The 20,974-nt window shown below is 37.0% G+C and overlaps 2 protein-coding genes across 2 annotated transcripts; both read left to right on the forward strand.

Annotated features, from left to right (window-relative positions):
* The first annotated feature begins 821 nt into the window (after positions 1-821).
* LOC102971623 (olfactory receptor 4P4-like) lies at positions 822-1,804 on the forward strand. Its single transcript, XM_015540526.2, has one exon. The coding sequence runs from the start codon at positions 822-824 to the stop codon at positions 1,755-1,757; it is 936 nt and encodes a 311-aa protein (XP_015396012.1). The 3' UTR covers positions 1,758-1,804.
* An 11,671-nt stretch (positions 1,805-13,475) lies between these two features.
* On the forward strand, positions 13,476-14,405 carry LOC102971907 (olfactory receptor 4P4-like). Its single transcript, XM_007088792.2, has one exon. The coding sequence runs from the start codon at positions 13,476-13,478 to the stop codon at positions 14,403-14,405; it is 930 nt and encodes a 309-aa protein (XP_007088854.2).
* Positions 14,406-20,974: the final 6,569 nt, after the last annotated feature.

Consider the following 20,974-nt stretch of genomic DNA (forward strand, 5'->3'; position numbering starts at 1 on the left):
TCCATTTCCATTAGTGCTTTCTTTTTTTTTAATTTATGCCCATTATTAAGTTTAATGACAATGGAGTTTACCTTAAAACATGCATGTACACTAAAACCAAAATAAGAGATGTACATATTTTTTCTAATTCTTTTTCAAAATGTCACTGATAAAATCTGCTCTGTGCCGTGTTTTCAACTATTTTTGTGTCATAACATAGCCAGCAAGATTGACTTTTGGTTATGTGCTACCCATTTCATTCCCACCCTTGTATTTCAAAGAATATTACTTGCAATCCGAATCACTCAAGGCACAATTTAGGCAAATGTGCTTTTGTTTTTGTTTTTAAATGCAACTGCATTCCTTGATTGTATGTCTTCAGGCAATTCAGGAGAATGTTCCATATCATGCTGGGGAAAGAGCGTTACCTGGAATGAAAAGCCTGTTGTGAGTAATGAACACAAGGGAAATGAGGAATAAGATAAATTTTATGCATTAAATTAATGCCACTGTTATCTCAATGTTATAAATAACAGTAGTAGAACTTCTGTTTGGAAAATAGTAATTTTTAAATCATGATATTTTCAAAATTTAATCAAATGTACTTTTAACACTATCAGTATGACAGACTATTTGAAAAAATTAAAAAATCATAGCGGAAGCAGTTGATTCCCAAGAAAAAAAAACATAATAATATTGATTTATGATTTACCTTCTGTGATTTGTTGAGTTAACCTTTTGTTTTATTAGAAATTTATTTATGATTGTGTTAATATTATCAATGTTTTCATTCAAATTTTTTCTTTCCAGATGCTCAGTTATCTGTGCATAGCACACAATTTATGGGAAGTCAGAGGAACATCTCAGAATTCATTCTTTTGGGACTTTCCTATAACCAGAACATACAAATTTTTTGCTTTGTATTCTTCTTGTTTTGTTATGTTTCCATTTTGGTGGGAAATCTCTTAATTCTCGTCTCCATTCGATGCAGTGCCCTTTTTTACCAGCCAATGTACTATTTCCTCGGTCACTTATCCTTTATGGACATTTGCTACACCTCCTGTGTGACACCCAAACTGATAGGTGATCTGCTGCTGGCCAGAAAAACCATCTCTTATGGTAATTGCATGTTACAGGTCTTTTCCTTACACTTTTTGGGAATGATTGAAATCTTCATCCTTACAGTCATGGCCTTTGATCGCTACGCTGCCATCTGCAAACCTCTCCACTACCTGCTTATCATGAACAGAGCAAGGTGCAATCTCCTAGTCTTGGCTGCTTGGGCTGGTGGGGCCGTCCATTCTTTTTCTCAGTTTTCTATGATATTCCAGTTGCCTTTCTGTGGCCCCAACGAAATCAATCACTACTATTGTGATATCTTCCCTTTGCTGAAAGTTGCTTGTACTGATACCTACATCACTGGTGTCCTTGTGGTTGCCAATTCAGGTCTGGTCGCTTTAGTGACCTTTGTTCTCTTGTTTGGGTCTTATGTTGTCATATTATTCACTTTAAGACATCAGTCGGCTGAAGGAAGACGCAAAGCCCTCTCCACCTGTGGGTCTCATATCACTGTGGTCGTCTTATTTTTTGGACCTTCAATCTTTGCCTACCTTCGACCTCCGACCACGTTCCCCGAGGACAAGATATTCGCTCTATTTTACACCATCATCGCTCCTATGTTCAATCCCTTAATCTACACCCTGAGAAATACAGAGATGAAAAGCGCGATGAGAAAAGTTTGGTTTCAAATGATATCTTCAGAAGAAAAACACAATTGATTTGTCCTATTCAATATGCTAAAAAGTTTATGCAGGAGTAAAAGTGGACTCGGAATCAGAGAGCTCTGTTGGTGTTCAGATCACCGAAACCAAATCGTTCACTTTATAAATGTCAGAGATGATGAGCCGAAGCATTGTGAACAAGGTGACAATTTTACCAGCCGAACTGAGATTGGCTTAGGGCATCTGCATATTAAACATATTCCAGGCTGAGTCATACCCAGTAGTCAGTTATGGAGCTGTGAGGCTGACGGCGAATTTTAACATTCATTTGCATATGAAATTGATACATGGGGATTTGACAACATTTTGGCCCTCTGGAGAAATGAACAAGATTAAAAGTGCTTTTCCGAAATTAAAACAGAATGTTTTTAATTATCGAATTTTATTTCCTGTAGAATATTCATCCGAATCTCATGTGATGACACTCTGCAATAAATTATGTGATGAAAAAAATTCAGGCAGATAATTTGCTTTAGAGTTGCAAAGAAGGCGTGGCTACACTGGTCCTCTGGGGAGTTACAGCAACTTTTCCCAATCCCATCTGCCTTAAAATTTCATAGGCGGGGACAAAGGGACAGGTGGTAATTTACATTTCCGTTATAGTGTTTATTACATCATATACGTTCAGAATGTGGAAAGACAGAATGAGAAAATTAATAGATCTTCTCTCTTCCCAGTAAAGCTCAATTAGTTGAATGACTTCAAGACTGCATTTGTGGGGGCGCCTGGGTGGCTCAGCCAGTTAAGCGTTCCACTTCAGCTCAGGTCATGATTTCATGGTTTGTGAGTTTGAGCCCTGCATCAGGCTCTGTACTGACAGCTCAGAACCTGGAGCTGCTTCAGATTTTGTGTCTCCCTCTCTCTCTGTCCCTCCCCGACACACACTCTGTCTCATTCCTTCCCTCTCTCTCTCTCTCTCTCTCAAAAATAAATAAATATTTAAAAAACTAAAAAAAAAGGACTGCATTTTTGGGGGTGGCTGGTTGGGTGGCTCAGTCAGTTGAGCCTCGGACTCCTGATTTCGGCTCAGGTCATGATCTCACAGTTCATGAATTTGTGCCCGCAGTTGGGCTCTGCTTGCAATTCTCTCTTTCCCTCTCTCTCCTTCTCTGTCTCTCTGCCCCTCCACTGCTCATGCTCTCTCTCTCTTAAAATAAACACATAAAACCAAAAACCAGAGACTGAATTTGGGATAAACTGCACATATCAGCTTGTCTTGATATATAGACAGGAGAGATGAATTCAATTTCCATCCTAATGGACAAAAATGGAGCCGTTTGAAAAAAAAATTTAAATAAATCTTCCATTTGCGTAGTTCTTGCATATATCTTTGTTTCCATTTAAGGTGAGAAATGAAATAATAACAACAAAATACAGTTATTTGTGATGTTAAAAGATTTACTACCATGGTCCATGAATAGAACACATTATTTGTAGGTATTGAGAAAAGCAAATTTAGGAGAAAGATTTCTCAAGAGAATTAGAAAAAAAAATTATAAGAACATATTTTTTTACTATCAATAAGATACAAATAATTAAAATCTTTCTGGAAAAAAATAGACATTCACAAGAAGGTGGGTAACACTGTAGTATTATCAAGGGAATTTTTTTGAAAACATGAACTATATTTGAAAACAAAATGCAATAGAATTTCAAAAAAATGATGTCAATAGTAATACAAAATGAAAGGGAAGGATAGGGAGAGAAAATGATAAGAAATGCAAATTGTAGCAAATTTATATGTGAGAAGAATTCTATAAATTGCAATTTTGACAAATTACTAATAAAAAATGAGTCTTGGGGCGCCTGGGTGGCTCGGTCAGTGGAGGGCCCGACTTCGGGTCAGGTCATGCTCTCACGGTTCATAGGTTCGAGGCCCACATCGGGCTTTGTGCTGACAGCTCAGAGACTGGAGCCTGCCTCAGATTCTATGTCTCCCTCTCTCTCTGCCCCTTCTCTGCTCACACACTCTCTCTCTGTCTCTCAAAAATAAATATATGTTAAAAAAAATTAAAAAAACAATGAGTCTTGTGCTTGCTTAGACGACATCACTTACTACCAAGTATTAGGAGAGAGTGTAACAATGTCTACAGGTTTTGAGAGAAAAAGATTGACAGGGAGGGATAAGCCTTATTCTGTGTCCTACTGTCTTTCATTTATGCAAAAAATAAAAAGACACCTGCATATCAATTGGGCTTCATAATTTTACTAACCACATATTCTTTTTGATCAAATATTTTACTTTATTGATAAGTTTCAGAACACCATAAGGGATAAATCAATATAAAAACCTTAAAGGGAAATCAGAATATAAATAATTGGCATATTTTGCCTTCATCCTCACGGGCCACATTTAATAGCATTTAGGACAAGGAGTCCTCACACTTTGAAATGCATGGCAGTCTACCAAGTTTTTTATGGCATGACTCTGGTCAAATCAACAAACATCTATGCATCATCTGTTCTTCATTTATAATATAAAACTGATAAGGAAAGTCATTAATGTCACTTGCATATGAAATTATGAATTGAAATTGCATTTGAGAAATAGATTAGTGGTTAAGATACATGGAACAGGTTTTAATTAAGACTTTAAACATCTACAACAGAAGTCATATAACTATTTCCATCTTTCTTACTCAATGGATGTGTCTTTTTTTTTTTTTAACATTCATTTTTGAGAATGAGAGACAGAGAGAGACAAAGTATGAGTCGGGGAGAGGCAGAGAGAGAGAGGGAGACACAGAATCTGAAACAGGCTTCAGGCTCCGAGCTGTCAGCACAGAGCCAGATGTGGGGCTTGAACTCGTGGACGGTGAGATCATGACCTGAGCTGAAGTTGAACACCTAACCAACTGAGCCACCCAAGCGCCCCTCAATGGCTATGTCTTGATGCAGATTTCTTCTTCCGTTTCGTGAGGAAAGGAACCCACCAAGAAGATAACATGTTATTTAGAGAAACATAATTTATAATGAATTCTCCAAATGGCTAAAATTGAGGTTTAACTATACAAGATAGGCAGCTAGCAAATGCTTGTTTAATTAACCTTCAGAGTTGCCCAGATTCTGTCTAAGCTTTACCTATTCAAAATGTGTTCTGTGGATAAAACCAGCTAGACTATGTGCTAATACATCACAACAGCCTTTATTGAAAGCATATTCTTCTCCCTCCTGTGATTCATGAGTTAATATTAGCTCATTCATCATTTTTAAGTCACAGACTACTTATGTTACATTGACCCCTCAAATTCTACTCTAACTATTAAGATTCTGTAGTGAAATCAATCCCCAAGGTGCTTTTCATTCCCATTTTCACTGACAATGTGAGCAAGAAAAAAGGTATTATTGATTATTTAACTATATTTCTCATTGATATCAATATACAACATTTTTATTAAATGCATTGTATCACCAAAGAAACTGAAATTTTCTACTATTTTCCATTGAGAATTTCATGCACAGAGGAAAATGCTATAATATTGATTAATAAAGTTAAATAAGAAATTCATGATAAGAAGATATAAAACTCATAGGATGTTCAACTATGTAAAAACAAAAGGCAAAAAGCCAAGATTGAAAGCCATATTAAAATATTCCAAAAAGTTGAATGTAAGTTATTACTGTTGGAAGAAGAAGTAGAGAAACTGGTTTTATTTGGTCTTTATGCCTAATTCAAGAATTAGTGATGCTATGATGCCTGAAAGAGTGGTTTGAAAAAATGTAGATGTGTACACATATGATATATATTGATAGTGTTTTTATCTGGCTAGACGGATACTAAATGTACTTTTTTGAATTGCTATTTTCTAAAAAGCCAGTACAGCAAGACACATGTGGATATTTTCACCCTGGAGGATGGTGAGTCCATAGGAACAAATGTCCTTTTTGGATGAGGAAGTAAAGCTAGAAAGATTCAGGGGTAGGGGTTGCAAAACAGACCCTGGATATGGCTGCCTGGTGGGGAAACTGGAAGCCCAGAGGGGATCTGATGGAAGTTCTAGGCTGAGAACAGGAATAACTGTGAAAACATGACCTAGACTGGAGAAAGTATCTTTAAATAAAATGTCAGAATGTCTTAAATCAGGTTTCAATGGTCAAAGGTAGAAATTTCAGTTATGAGAAGAATCAGTTCTGAGAATGTAACCACAGAATGGTGAGTACAGTTAAGAATATGGTTTTGTATACTTGAAAGCTGCTGAGTGTAGATCCTGAACATTCTTACCACACACACACACACACACACACACACACACAGTGGTCAACTATGTGAAATGAGGTAATAATGTCTTGATAATAATTCCACAATACATATGCGTATGAAATCATCACAATGTATGCTTTATGTTTGTCAATGATTCCTCAATAAAGTTAAAAAAACAGGTTTCCTTAGGAGGGTGGGGAATAGACTGGACCAAAATGAAATACCTAGACTTGTTTTCAAGTTAATTCTTTGAGGGCAAACCCAAATTCGCACTTTGCCCTGAGTAGCTTCAGTGCCTTGGATATGGTTTTAGGGTTGTCTTGTTATGTATTTTTCCCATAGAAATAAAAGATACAAAGAAACTTGTAAGAGAGAGAGAGAGACAGAGAGAGAGAGAGGTGGGGGCCAGGGTTGGGGAAAAGAACTGTAAAAGAAATATCCCTGTAATCTCCATATGAACCAAAGAGTAGAACAATGACATCATCTCCAGAGTCAACCATAGATGCCTTCCTGTCCTCACTCTCTCCCCTGCCCCCAGAATTACCTATTCTCTTGACTTTTATCTGCATCTCCTTGCCTGGCAACCTCAGGCAAAGTATTTATCTTAGCTGTTACAGAGATTTTTTCATGGGTAAAATAAGAACACAGGGTCCTCGTGAAAATTAAACAAGAGTACTTAGGACATGATACACGGCAAACCCTCAGTGTGAATTTGCATTATTGATTCTGCTCACACAGCACATTGGAAGTCAGCTCAATTTTTACATAGAGAAAAAGGAGGAAAGACAGATGTGCAGGAATGATAGAAGGACTTGGGAAACAATGAAAACATGTTCAAATGCAGCTTTTGTTTTTCAAATTATTATTTTTTAATTTTCTAAACCAAAACTAATACAAAATAATACTAAGCCTTATTAGTTTACAAGTTTTCCAGAAATTTACCTATACTCTTGGAAATGAACTAAAACTCATTGTAATTCTCGTAGAGAATACAATAGGACAGTTTTTGAGGACAGGTGAAGACCATTAGCCACCGTGAAGGCCAGGGCTGTCCTTTACTCCTGTCCGTTTGCAGAGATTAGAGAAAGGATAGGTCCTTGAAGAAAAAAATCCCTCAAGTTTGTTTTCCTGACACAGTTCCTCAGGTGTGGAGAATTCAGTCATCAGGGCCCAGGAGGAATTTCTAATGACAGATTCCTAAATCACACGCAATGTTAATTGTGGCTTGCATGCTGTTTATAATCCAGATGATATGTATCCTCACTGCACTTGGTCTGATAACTCAGATCTAAAGGAAATCTACATGGTGGACTTATGATTTGGGGAAGGTAAATCCAAACTCCTCAGGAAGAAGTCAGTGCGGTAGAATAAAAGAAATGTAGTTTTATAATGCATAGTCTATTAAGTATTATTCATGCGAGCTTGGACATCTCTAGGAGTAATTTAGAAGATGAAAATATAGACCGTGATTTGATCCCTGTGAATATAAAAAATATGCCGCTTGACTTCAGACTGTCACTCAGAACATATGACTTCTCATCGTTTGTGTGAATGTTGCTTGAGTGATTGGTGTCAGTTGTCTCTGAAATGATACAAGGTTTTTTTTGTTTTTGTTTTTTTTTTGTTTTTTCCTGAGAATGGCTAACGAGTTATGCCAAGTGAAATGTGAATTCAAGAAGCTGAAATGAAATAGCAGAGGCGAACGACTAGAATTTCAGGGAGGAAAGAGAAAACGCTGAAAAGAAGAAGTACGGATGGAACCACAGCAAAGTGGAGGAACGTGTGTGGTGAATTACTTCTCCTCCCTTCCTGTTTTCCTGCCTGAATGTGTGCTATCAGCTAAATTTACTTTTGCCTCCGTGTTATAGCTAACAGACTGTCATTTAAAGTTAAATACAGGCATCTTCTCTGAATTTTATAGCCTAATTTGTTTTGAGCCTGGGGCAGCGATAAATTCAAAGAGCTGCCCATTGAGAGTGCAATATGACATTCGAAAGAGACAGGCAGACAGTGAAAGGGAAATGACGCTTAGGTGGATAACAAATTTCAAATGAAAAAAATAAAAGGACTCTTAGAACTCTCGCTGGAAAGTTGATAAAGTATTGATCTAGAAGAAACGGATTCACAGGTCACCAAGGAAAATGATAAAACTCAAATTCAGAGGACAAGTACACCCCCTCCAGTAACCACTATTATGATAACTGATTTCTCCTTTCTCCTTTAACAACAACAACAAATATCCCCAAGCGTTATGTTAACTGAATACCCTCCTCAGGTCACTGAAAAATCAAATGAAAGTATCTCAAAACTTGAGTCTCTGTTTACCTTACCTCTGTTTATTTTTCTTGCCCGCCCTTATTGACTGCAATAACTGTAATGACAATAATTTCAATTATTTTAGACCATTTGAAATCATTGCCATTATTTCTTTTAATCATTTACAAACATTTACTGATTATTGGTTAAATAATGGTAGCTTGTATTTGACAAGAGACAGAACAAAGATAAAATAGTTAGAAATATTTATTGAGTCCCTACCATGTATTGGGTGACTCACCCATTTTATCCAATTAATTCTCACAACAGTGTTGGGAGGTAAACATACTCACCAGCGATGGACTCATCCATTGGCAGTATGATGGTCTGAGGAAAAACAGTACATGCCAAAGATCATACAGATTAGACGGCTAAAATTCAAAATTAAATTTGTGCCAGCACTTCTTAACTATTTCAAGGCAGAATATAAAACAGTCTCCCCATCCTTCAGGAATTTAGGATTACAAAAAACAAGAATGTATAGGGTTTATTTTGGCATAGGGCAAAAATGGAAATATTGGGGTCAGTGAGACAATCTTCTAAGTAATTACAACATCAAATATTTATTGAGTAAACACTAAGTACCAGTAACCGTGGTAACTACGTAACATTTTGCTAAGTGCATTGCAAAGTGAGATATATATTATTTCAGATTTTGACTGTACTATTTGCATGTATGGTCTTGGGCTAATTATTTAATTTCTCTATGAGTCAGCTTCCTTTTTAATAATAAAACCAGTTTGTTAGTGATATTTCCTTGTGAGAATTATTGTGAGGGTTTAAAACTTTATGGTAGGCACATGGGAATGCTCAAATTGGAAGGTAATATAAGAACTATTAGACTTACTGATAGCATAGTAAAATAACGGAATGGGTCCATGGGCTCGTTCATGGCAGTCAGAATATAAACCCAAGCAAGTTCACCTCATTATGTTCAAGGTTTCCCCAAACTTTAACAAGAGCAGACAGCCCAAGGGTTATGCAAAATCTTAACCGAAACAGATAAATTATCAAGACTGGATTTATCCTTTTTAGGATGGGGACCCTGAGTACAAATGCCTAAAGGGAGGGAAGAGCTATAGCAGAGAATAAATTACAATCTCTTTTTTTCTAACCACTGCTCTTACAAAGGGACTATTTGTGGCTAGCATCACTCCTCATGTATGAGAGCATCACAAGATTCAGTGCATTTTATTCACTTACGTGAGCATAACGTTCTTCCTCTTGATAATTGGGCTACATATGCAGGAGAGAGGAACAGAGGGAGTTTATGGTTTCGTTTGAGTATTTTCTGTATGGTATAGACTTAGAGACTTTGGCTTCATTCATCATCTCTTTGGTCATCTGCATATCAAAATTACAATAGTTGAAAGGGTTTAAGGACCATGATTTTGGAGGTTATTTGGTTTTGCATGAAATAATAAGAGAAAGGGGGTTTTAAACATTACATTTCTTCTGTTGCTTTGATTCTATACCCTTTATGTAAGAACTCAGGCTCTAGATTCAGAAAACTCTGGTTTCAAATTCTGTTTTGCTAAATACTAGTTGGATATTCGATGTATACTTTATCAGGAAAGCTTCAACTAATTTCTATCTCCGGAAGCTGTTATTACTCTTGTACGTGTGTCAAACTGCGCTTACTACCGTATTCATTTAGATGGTGTTTTTTTTTTTCAAAGTTCTCATTCATCTATTTTTAAATTTGAAATTCAGAACTCTCTGATTTATTTAGGGAACAAATAATTTGTCTACATTTTAGACAGTTGAAAGTATTGAGGGGAATGAAGTTCAGAGTTCACACTTAAAATTGATAACTGAATCAAAAGTAGAAACTAGTGGGAAACCTGGGTGGCTCAGTCAGTTGAACCACTGACTTTTGATTTCAGCTCAGGTTATAATGTCATGGTTCGTGGGGTCGAGTCCCATGTTGGGCTCTGTGGTGAGCATGGAACCTCCTTGGGATTCTCTCTCTCTCTCTCTCTCTCTCTCTCTCTGCCTCTCTCCTGTTCATGCACACTCTCCCCCTCTCTCAAAATAAATAAATAAACATTAAAAGAGAGACTAGAGATCTTCTTGCACTCTAAAATTGAGAAGCTAGAAATATAAGTGGTAATTTATACTTGGTGAACCACACAAGTTTGGGAACATTGAAATGAAAGAAAAGGAAGGGAAATTAAGTGCTTCCTATGGACCCAAAAATAAAGAAAATTGGAAATTGAACCATATATTTAGCAATATTGTTTGGTTAGAAGATTAGACCTAATTTAGGTAGTTGGAAAATTGATTTTGTATCGAGTGAAAACAGATTGATTGATTTTGCCTGCATAATCCAACAACTAGTTTCTACAGAGAATTAATTTCATGTTTGAAGCAAAATTTTCTTGCGTAGTTTTGGCAGAGGGGAAGAAGAAAAACAATTCAGGTGGTTATTCATTTCTATGTACATGATTAAAATGATGGTTTTATTTATGTTCATTCAAACGAACAAGCAATTACTTTAAGAATTGGCGGAACCAATATTTTAAATGTTATTTTTAAGATTATATATTTGTTTACATGTAAGAAGACATTACGATGGCATAATTGGAGTCATGAAAACTTACTTTTCAATGGTTCTTTCTAAGCTCTTTTTTTTTTCTTAAAGTTTATTTATTTTGAGAGGGAGAAAGCATGCATGCAAGTGGGGGAGGGACAGGGAGAGAGAGGGAGAGAGAGAATCCCAAGCAGGCTCTGCACTGTCAGCCCAGAGTCCAATGTGGGGCTTGAACTCATGAACCAGGAGATCACGAACTGACCCCAAATCCAATGCTTACCCAACTGAGCCATGCAGGCACCCCTCTGTAAGCTAATTGTAAATCTTAAAATTGTACCAAAGAAATAAATTCATTTGTTTTAAGGCCCTTTTGTAAATGAATGTTGTAATTGGTAGGTGGCACAGTTAACTTAATCTCTTTAAAAGAGAGTGATGGGAGAATTTAAAAATTAATCGAGAAATTGTCGCTACAAGATTAGAGCAGAAGCTATATCACAAAATGTAAAGAAAGATGATAAGTATTAGAGATGCATTTTGAGGTCAAAATTTATACACAAAACAATTGGATCATGTGGTTACCATTCTATGTTCTTTTTTTTCCTTTTTAAAAGTTTATTTATTTATTTACTTACTGACTTGTTTGGAGAGCATGAGCCGGGGACGAGGGAGAGAGAGAATCCCAAGCAGACTCAGTGCTGACAGCCTGTTCGTGGGCTTGATCCCACAAACTGTGAGCTCATAACCTGAGCCAAAATCAAGAATCAGACTCAGCCACCCAGGCACCCCTGTCATTTTTTTCATTAGCCCAGAGGCCCCAAGTAAGTTAGCAGAAAGTATGGCCAACCCCAACTAACTTGCATGCCTTTTCACATATCAAATCTTGTAGGTTTAGCATAATTGCTGAATGATAAAGAGATTGAGATTGAAACTACCCTTATTCCTTCTATGTATTTTCTATATACTTTGTTAAAAACCTTTTTTTAAAAGATTTTATTTTTTTAAATAATTTCTATGCCTAAGATGGAACTTGAACTCACAATCCCAAGAATAAGAGTCACATGCTTTACTGACTGAGCCAGCCAGGCACCTCCGTATTTTCTATATACTTTTAATTAAAATCACTCCTATTTATTTATTTTTTAAATTTTTTAATGTTTATTTATTTCTGAGGCAGAGAGAGACAGACAGAGCATGAGTGCGGGAGGGACAGAGAGAGAGGGAGACACAGAATCAGAAGCAGGCTCCAGGCTCTGAGCTGTCAGCACAGAGCCTGATGTGGGGCTTGAACTCAGGGAGTGTGAGATCATGACCTGAGCTGAAGTCGGTTGCTCAACCGAGTGAGCCACCCACGTGCCCCCAAATCACTCCTATTTAAAACAAAATGATTTGGTTAGTACAGGTCTCAAAGTTATTTTACCATTCTAAATAATCCACTTTCTACATGGGAGTAATATTTATTGGACTTAATTATTGACAACTTTACTGATTTGGTAACAGTAGCACTAATATAATAAAATCAGCAATGAAAACTCCTATGCTTAATAAAGCAAGAGCCATTTTTTGATTGAGTTTCTCCACCGTTTTGTGGCAAAGTTCAGGCAGATTTACTTCTTTTACAAGTGAGACACTTTAAGTTGAAAAAAAAAAGTTGGTAGGTATCTAAATTCACAGACTCGTATAATTAGTAATGGAGCCTGGGTCTCAACCATTTGTTTTCCATATAAACACTTCCCAAAAGTATTTTCTTTGAGTTATGTGGCAACAAGATTCTTTGGCAAAGGGCATGCATGGGACAGGTATGGGAAACAAATTCGTACTATAATTCAAACCACTGTGAAGAAAATGACTTGCAAATTATGATACACTGAGTCAAGAGCAAAACCATAAAGGTGAAACTGACTTCTGCTTTTCTTTTCAGTTTTAACTTTGCTTCATTCTGTGGTTCATTTAAGTATGTGATTTTTATTGACGTGCCTATAGAAATAAGTGTACTTTTGATATAAAATACCGTCATCTTACTGTCATGAATCACTAAGACAAAGATAAACAAGCCATCAAAAAAAGTATTCAAACCAATTCAGGGGCCTCCTGCCAAGAATTGTTTGTCTTTCACTTTGTAAAAGTATGCGTATCATATATGAATCATTAGTTTTATTTTCTACCTCATTCTGAGGCTATTTGGGGGAAGCATTTATTCTACTAGTGACCACTGTCAAGCTTCACATTTACTTCCATATCATTTAACAAAAACTTTGATGACTTATACTTGCATCTTTGACAAATCTGAGTTTGTCAGGGACCCAGAGATATGTCCTTTATAAAGACTTAGCTGTATAGCCCTTTAGAATTGGAAAACATTTGGCGACTACTAAGAATTTTTACACTTCTTTTTAAAAAAATTTACTGATTAACTGCATTAATTTTTATTAATGTCAAGATTGAACCTAATGTCCCGAAAGACTGACCTATGGAAGTCATCATGAGATTAATCGGAAAAAAATTTTTACATATTAGATTTTATTTTCCCAAACGCTGGGATCATATCTATTAAATATCCCTTCATGATATTAGTGCCATCATCTATATTCTCCATGCACGTTTCTGACACTGACTTGTGTGTTATGTCTTCCCAGGGGGCTGTTATGCATTCTTACTGCACTGGATCATGGGAAATAGAAACAACGTCACCGTGTTTATTCTCTTGGGACTCTCTCAAAACAAGAACATTGAAATCCTCTGCTTTATATTATTTTCATTTTGCTACGTCGCCATTTGGATGGGCAATCTGCTCATAATGATTTCCATCACATGCAGTCCACTCATTAACCAACCTATGTATTTCTTCCTTAATTGTCTCTCACTTTCTGACCTTAGCTACACATCAACAGTGACACCCAAACTTCTGATTGATTTGCTGGCAGAGAGGAAGACCATTTCCTACAGTAACTGCATGACACAGCTCTTTATCCTCCACTTTCTCGGAGGCATCGAGATCTTCATCCTCACGGGGATGGCCTATGACCGCTATGTGGCCATCTGCAGGCCCCTGCACTACACGGTCATCATGAGCAGACAGAGGTGCAACACAATCATCACAGCCTGCTGCACGGGGGCATTTCTACACTCTGCCAGCCAGTTCCTTCTCGCCATCTTCTTACCCTTCTGTGGCCCCAATGAGATAGACCACTACTTCTGCGACGTGTATCCTCTCCTGAAACTGGCCTGCACTGACACGTACAGAATTGGCGTCTTGGTAATTGTCAATTCAGGTCTGATTGCCTTACTGGCTTTTGTGATTTTGATGGCGTCCTATTTTCTGATTCTGTACACCATCAGGGCTTACCCTGCAGAGAGCCGCGCCAAAGCTCTGTCCACCTGTAGTTCCCATGTCACAGTTGTGATTCTGTTCTTTGCGCCTGTTCTCTTCATTTATATTCGACCAGCCACGACACTTCCAGAAGACAAAGTGTTTGCTCTCTTCTACACCATCATTGCCCCCATGTTCAACCCTCTGATCTACACGCTGAGAAACATGGAGATGAGGGATGCCATGAAGAAAATTTGGTTTCGTCATTTGTTCTTGGAAGGGAAGTAACTTCTATGCAAAGAGTTCTAGAATTTCACCTTAGAGCTCCATCCTGACCCTAGAATTAATAAGAAATGACATACAGAGAGTATATAGTGATTGCAAAGCCAGCCTCAGGTTGGAGCTCAGAAACTTTAGCATTTTCAAGACTTCTCCTGATTGGACAATTTTATTATTTTTTAAGATGTTTTTTCTTTTTTTTATTTATGTATTATTGGTATACAGTATCCTATTCATTTCAGGTGTACATCACAGTGATTCAATGTTTTTATACATTTTGAAATGATCCCCAGAGTAAGTCTAATTACCATCTGTCACCATACGAAATGAATACAATATTATTGATGATTGGACAGTTTTCATTTATGTTTTTCAATTCATTCTTCCTCCATTCTCCTCAAATACCTGTCCCAAATTCTCCTTAATATGATAGTTTATTGTGAACGTGTAACGAAGCCTTTTCTTCCCTCCTCTGGACTTCCACTGTCACTAAAGTGTACTCCTATTGACAGAAACTAATAAGACTCCTGGTAGATAAGAACTATAGGTAGATTTTGCTCGTGGCATCTCAGAGGAGAGCATAAAAGTAAGTTTTTTGAGCTGAGGGAAATAGGTACATGAGCTGTACAGCGTTCATAAACACTCTTTTGTATGGTATTTGAACTTTATGAAAGGAGCTTATATTTATATTTTCAATGAACAAGATGCTGCTGCTAAGGTAGTCTCACTCTCTTCCTTCCAAAAAGGAAACAGAACATCCTCAACATTCTGGACGAAGTTAATTCCAATGTTAGTTTCCTTTCTAGGTCAGGTTATAATCCTCCCTAGAAAATCTGTAACACTAAGAACAGATTGTAAAATTACTCAATACATTGCTACATTGCTTCAACTGTCATGAGATAACTCATGATAACTGGCAATGAGATTCTAGTTAACTTTTATACCTTTATTTCTTGTCCTTTCTATTCATTCTTTCCCTTAATTTCAGGTTGACCTTTATTATTGGGGTTCTTTGTCTACTAATGTGAACCAAATCATCATTCCTGATATTCTGTGTCTTTAATGATCTTGTCATTTTTCTTTTTCTTTTTTTAAATTACTTTTTACTATTAGCTATGGAACTTTTAAGAGATGCCCTGGGTTCCAGATATTGGTCATCCATGCACCATTGTGTCAAATAAACAAATCTGACCTTATCATCAATACCAGTCGCGCCAGCCCCTTTTTGTCTTTTGGTTTCGTAGAGGCAGGAGGAGCCCAAAATGTCCAAGTGACAACTTCACTTTCCACTTCAATAAAATAATTGTTGTGTTCCCTGATGAAAGCATAACCTCTATAAGTAAAACCTATAAACATGCTGAGTTGAAAAATGCTGGCACAGGGAGCAAAAAAATTCTATAATGATTTTAGTATAATAATAAAGGAGGTCCTTGCATACACATTTCTTTTATTCCATAAAATTCTATAACTGTTTTTATCATGACTATGGATTAAATAAAATCATATATTGCTTAACACATCCTTAAATATAGAACTCCAGCTTTTCAGCGTGCTGTTTCTGAATTGACACTGTTCAGTAAGCCACTTACTCACTGCTTCTAATCAGTTACTTAAGAGAAATGGGTTATGAATTGTTTGCTAGGGCTACCATAGCAAAATGCCACAGACTGTGTGACTTAAACAAAAATATATTTTTGGGCAGTTCTGGAGTCTGGAAGTCCAAGGTCAAAGTGCTGGCAGGTTGAGTATCTCCAAAGATCTGTGTCCTTGGCTTGTAGATGACTGCCTTCTCTGTGTGGCCTCACATGGTCTTCTCTCTGTGCACAGATATTCCTGGTACTTTTTCTGGGTGTCCAAATTTTCTCTTATAAGGATACCTGTAATATTGGATTAAGGCCCACCCTAAAGGCCTCATTGTAACTTAATTGCCTCCTTAAAGGCCTTATCTCTAAATAATCACATTCTGAGTTACTTGGATTCAACATATGAATTTTCAAAACCACAGTTCAGTCTATAACAGGGTATGTAGTAGGATCAGTGAATTCCTGTGTATATGTCCACTACCATGCTTCTTTTTTAATTTTTGTAATGCTTATTTTTATTATTTTGAGAGAGAGAGAGCGCACTGGGGAGGGGCAGAGAGAGAGGGAGACACAGAATTTGAAGCAGGCTTCAGGGTCTGAGCTGTCAGCACAGAGCCCAACATGGGGCTTGAACTCGTGGACTGTGAGATCGTGACCTGAGCCAAAGTCAGATGCTTAACCAACCGAGCCACTCAGGTGCCCCTACCATGCTCCTTTTACTCTGAAATAAATTACTTGATCAGAATCAATCCTAAGTGAAATAATGTGGTGGTGAATAAGACATTCCATAAGTCGATGCATTGTGCTGCTTGTACAAGCATTATAAGCAAGAAAGACGAATCCATATCCAGAATAAGTGTCTATTTATGTGAACACAAATTCTGTTTCTTCCATGTTGGAAGGTTTTCAGTGTAATCCACTTGCTACGACAAGACTGAGTAACTGAGTAGTCTCCCTGAAGAATGTACATGTTGAGCACTCAATGTTGGTGTGACAGACAGTAACTTCTAAAGATGGCCACAGCAGTATTTCCTAATTAGTCCATATGGAGAGACCATATGAGGAATTTTACGGCCAGCAGCTCGTCTGGTGTCTGGGCTCAGAACCAGTGTCAACTGCCAGACATGTAAGTCAAGATGGCCCCAGATGACTTCAGCTGCTAGCTAGTGAGCACCCCTCACCTTTGAGTTTTGTCATCTGAGACCCAAGACATCATGGAGCATAGCCAAGCCATCCTCACTACGTCTAAATTCCTGATCCATAGAGTCCAAGTGCATAATAAATTGGTCATTTTACACCACAGAATTTGGGGTTGTCTTACATAGTCGTAACTACAAAGTAGTCACAGAAGCCAGATGAACCTTCATGAGGTAAATTTCATATTGTTCATCCCTAGCAATAGCATTCGTAGGGATGCTTTCTAGGCCACAATGGCCACTTTAGACCTAGACCAAAGAGTTTGAACTTGTAGCTGGGAATAGAGGATGGCTGAGATCCATGAAACATATAATCTTGTCTACCATCATTGAGAAGTTCCTCTGCAGTAGACACCGACGTGTATGACTCACATTTTGTCCATTCATATATCCACATCTTCTACTCATGCTTTCTAAATCTCTAAACACCAGTAAAACCATTAACGACTGCCATGAATTGGAACAGATCTATGCCTCTGGTTATCTCTTGGTCTGTACAAAGTAGACAACAAGATGAACTGGCTAAGCTTTTGCCAACTAAGAAGGTCTTCCTTAACCCCTATCATTTTGGGGACATTCATATTTGGGGATTTAATGCTACAACATTCTATTCCAGTTGGTGCCAAGTTTCCATGTAGAACTAAACATAAACAGAGAGAATCATATATTTCCTTTGCAGCCAACTCCCCATAAAGCTACATGTGCTGACTGAGACAAAAGAGATGAAATCACAGGAAATCTCCTCAACGTTTCTTGAGCCTATGAGACCTTAAGGAAATAAACATCATGGCGCCAGGAAATAACTGAGGTGAGGTTGTTATATAATCCCCAGGCCATGGGACTCTCTGCTACTCTGGAAAGGAGTAAGAAGCAGATTCTGCTTGTACAGAGGTTTCAGGGCATGTGGGTGCTCAAAATTCTCAGATTCAACCCCAAACATCACTATCTTAGCTTGCAGTTTCATTTTCCTTTTTTAGGGTTCTGTTGTTGACTTAAGAGACCATAAAGGCTGTACTTTTCTGTTCCCTTGACAGCCCGCCCTGCTGTGCTTGTGATCGAATCCTTCATTTTCCTCAGGGTCTGTGTTTTGTCTTCTGGAGACCAGAGCTACGACAGAAAACCTCTCATCCTGATAAGTTGTGTAGGTGAAGTAATAGCTACTCTATACTTTATATAAGGTTTCTGATACCAACAACAGAAGGCGGGCCATTTCACAATCCTTATAATTTTGTGCTTCTCACACCACACACCTTTCAAGCTCCACAGACATTGTGAATCCCAATACATCAATGATGTTTGTGGAAAATCACTAATTTTTTTTTTTGCATGGAAAATAAGAAAAATGTTCTGTTCAGACATAAGGTCAAAATTGTTAATAGCAGAAGCATTATAAGAGTTTTCTCTCAAATTACTAATTTATATGTTCTTCCACTTAATAACTATTTTTTTCTACAGATAGGAATAACTAGCTTGTATGGTGTTCAGTCTTATTCAGACTATGGCTGCTCCAATACAACCAAATTCCTCACTTTTTTTCTAAATTAGTCAGCATACTTTTCTTCTCCAATCCTGACCACAACCTATGCATCATTTTCAGACACATTCAGTCTGCCCCAATTCTTTACTCATATTTTGCACCCAGAAAGTCCCCAGTTACGCTTTGCATAATCTACAATTGACCCTTGAATAATGTGGGGATTAGGGATGTGCACAACTTTTGGCCCCACATCCCCTCAAACTTAACTACTAATAGCCTACTGTTGCCTCGAAGCCTTACCAATAACGGGAACAGTCAATTAGCACATAATTTTGTATGTTATACATGTTACATATGTCATATACTATATTATTATAATAAAGTCAGCTAGTTATTAGGGAAATCCTAAGGAAGAGAAAATACACTTATAGTATTGTAATATATTTATTGAAAAAAATCCGCATATAAATGAACTCACATAGTTCAAGCCCATGTTGTGCAGGTGTCGATGGTACTATGACCTGTAGCTCAAGCTTCACTTCGTTATGCACCATTTTCTAGCTATTTTGACCATGCTTTCCATTGTATATACCTTTTTAATTGATTTCCTGGATTACAAAAACATCTTTTTTATTTTAGAGGAACATTTTCTAAGTTTTATTTAGCACAAATCCTCATTGTGGTATTTGTAGGAGAAAGTACTATAAAGTTACACCTGCTCTCAGAGTTAAATATGTGGAAAATGGTTGCCAAAGCGGAGGCTAGAGGAAGAAGTAGGGCCATTGGGATGTTCAGTAGGACACAAGAACCTTGCCACCCACTGTTCCATCAATTTCTTCTGCACTAAGGCAGACTTCAAATCCTGGCCTTAGGCTTCTTCTGCATTTTCTAGTTCAACCTCTGTAAAGACGTTACATTATTCCCTACTGTTTCCTCAGAACGTGTTTCAAAAAAAGCACATAATTTATCGTCTATCAATATTGGATAGAGGTGAATTCTTGGTTTGTGCTCAAATTCCTCAGGGTATAAAAAGTTCTTAACCATGGCATAACTATTTTTTTAAGTACTGAAAAGGAATTAAGCCATTTTCAGCTGTCCATTGGCCAACTTTTCTTTTGGGAAATGTCTTACCCCATAAAAAAATGAGAGGCAAGTCTGGGGCTGTAATCTCCCAGGTAATCTAGTTTAAATAACACTTGGAAATTAAACAGCATTATATATACATGTCCAATGCTGAAACCAATGAAGAGGCACCTTTTGAGTAGAAAACACACAAGAGCATTTTTCAACATAAATGCCAATGATGATTTTATCTCCTTTTAGTTTCAAAAATCAGGAGAAAATGATTCTCTTTATAAGGGAAATAGGGAAGTCCCAGAACCAGGACTTACACGGGCTGCTGGTGTGATGAAATTCATTAATCTTCAGCAGCAAAATTAAGCATTTATTTTGATCGTGTTGAAAGCACCAAATGCCGCCTTTTTCTCAGAGATAAAGAAATTTGTCCAATGAGATAATCGCCTGGTAAGTAAAATTCCAACCACTTTATAATTAAAAAGAAACATGACTTTCAAATTTTACAAAGCTTATATATACAGCATAAATTAAATTTTTATCTACAAGTATGCTGATTTTATAGGCTCGTTTCCCTCTTCAAGTTTTGTAAATATTTTCTATAGCAACTTTCTGTCACATTAGTACTGAATTCAGTGAATGATTGTGACTATATCCCTGAGAAAACTTTGGAGTTGTTGTCAAAAAGTTAGCTCAACCTTGATTTCCTGAGTGAGGCAACTTGGTTACAGAAAGAAATAACCAAAAAGGTAATATGCCCCTGGAATAATTATAAGAATAATTTGAGCTTGACAGCCAAATTATCAGTATCCAAAATCATTTATTTTAAAAATCAAAATATTCTTAAAATTAGTCTTCAGAAGCTATCAATATTTTATCCAAAATTTAAAGAGGCTTGGTTTCCTTTTGGCAAAAGAGAGATAATGAAAGGGTCACTGGGCCTCTTAGGATCAACGATTAATACAAGTGGAAGATTTAGAACTACCTGTAAAGTATGGTAAGCACTAAATAATATTAGATATTGTCATTATTTCTCTTTTACGTCTGCGAAGGACTCTACTAATAATAGCAATCTATTTGATATAAATTGTAATAGCTTACATTTTTATCTATTAACATTTTAGTGTACTTTTGTTTATTTTTCCCCATTATATATTGGGTACCTAATCCATACATAATGATTTGAGGGAAAAAAATGTGAAAGAGAAAAAAAATTAATGCCTGTTGCATACTTTGTACCTGATTATT

This window comes from Panthera tigris, chromosome D1, assembly GCF_018350195.1.
Source record: "Panthera tigris isolate Pti1 chromosome D1, P.tigris_Pti1_mat1.1, whole genome shotgun sequence".
In the NCBI taxonomy this organism is placed as follows: Eukaryota; Metazoa; Chordata; class Mammalia; order Carnivora; family Felidae; genus Panthera; species Panthera tigris.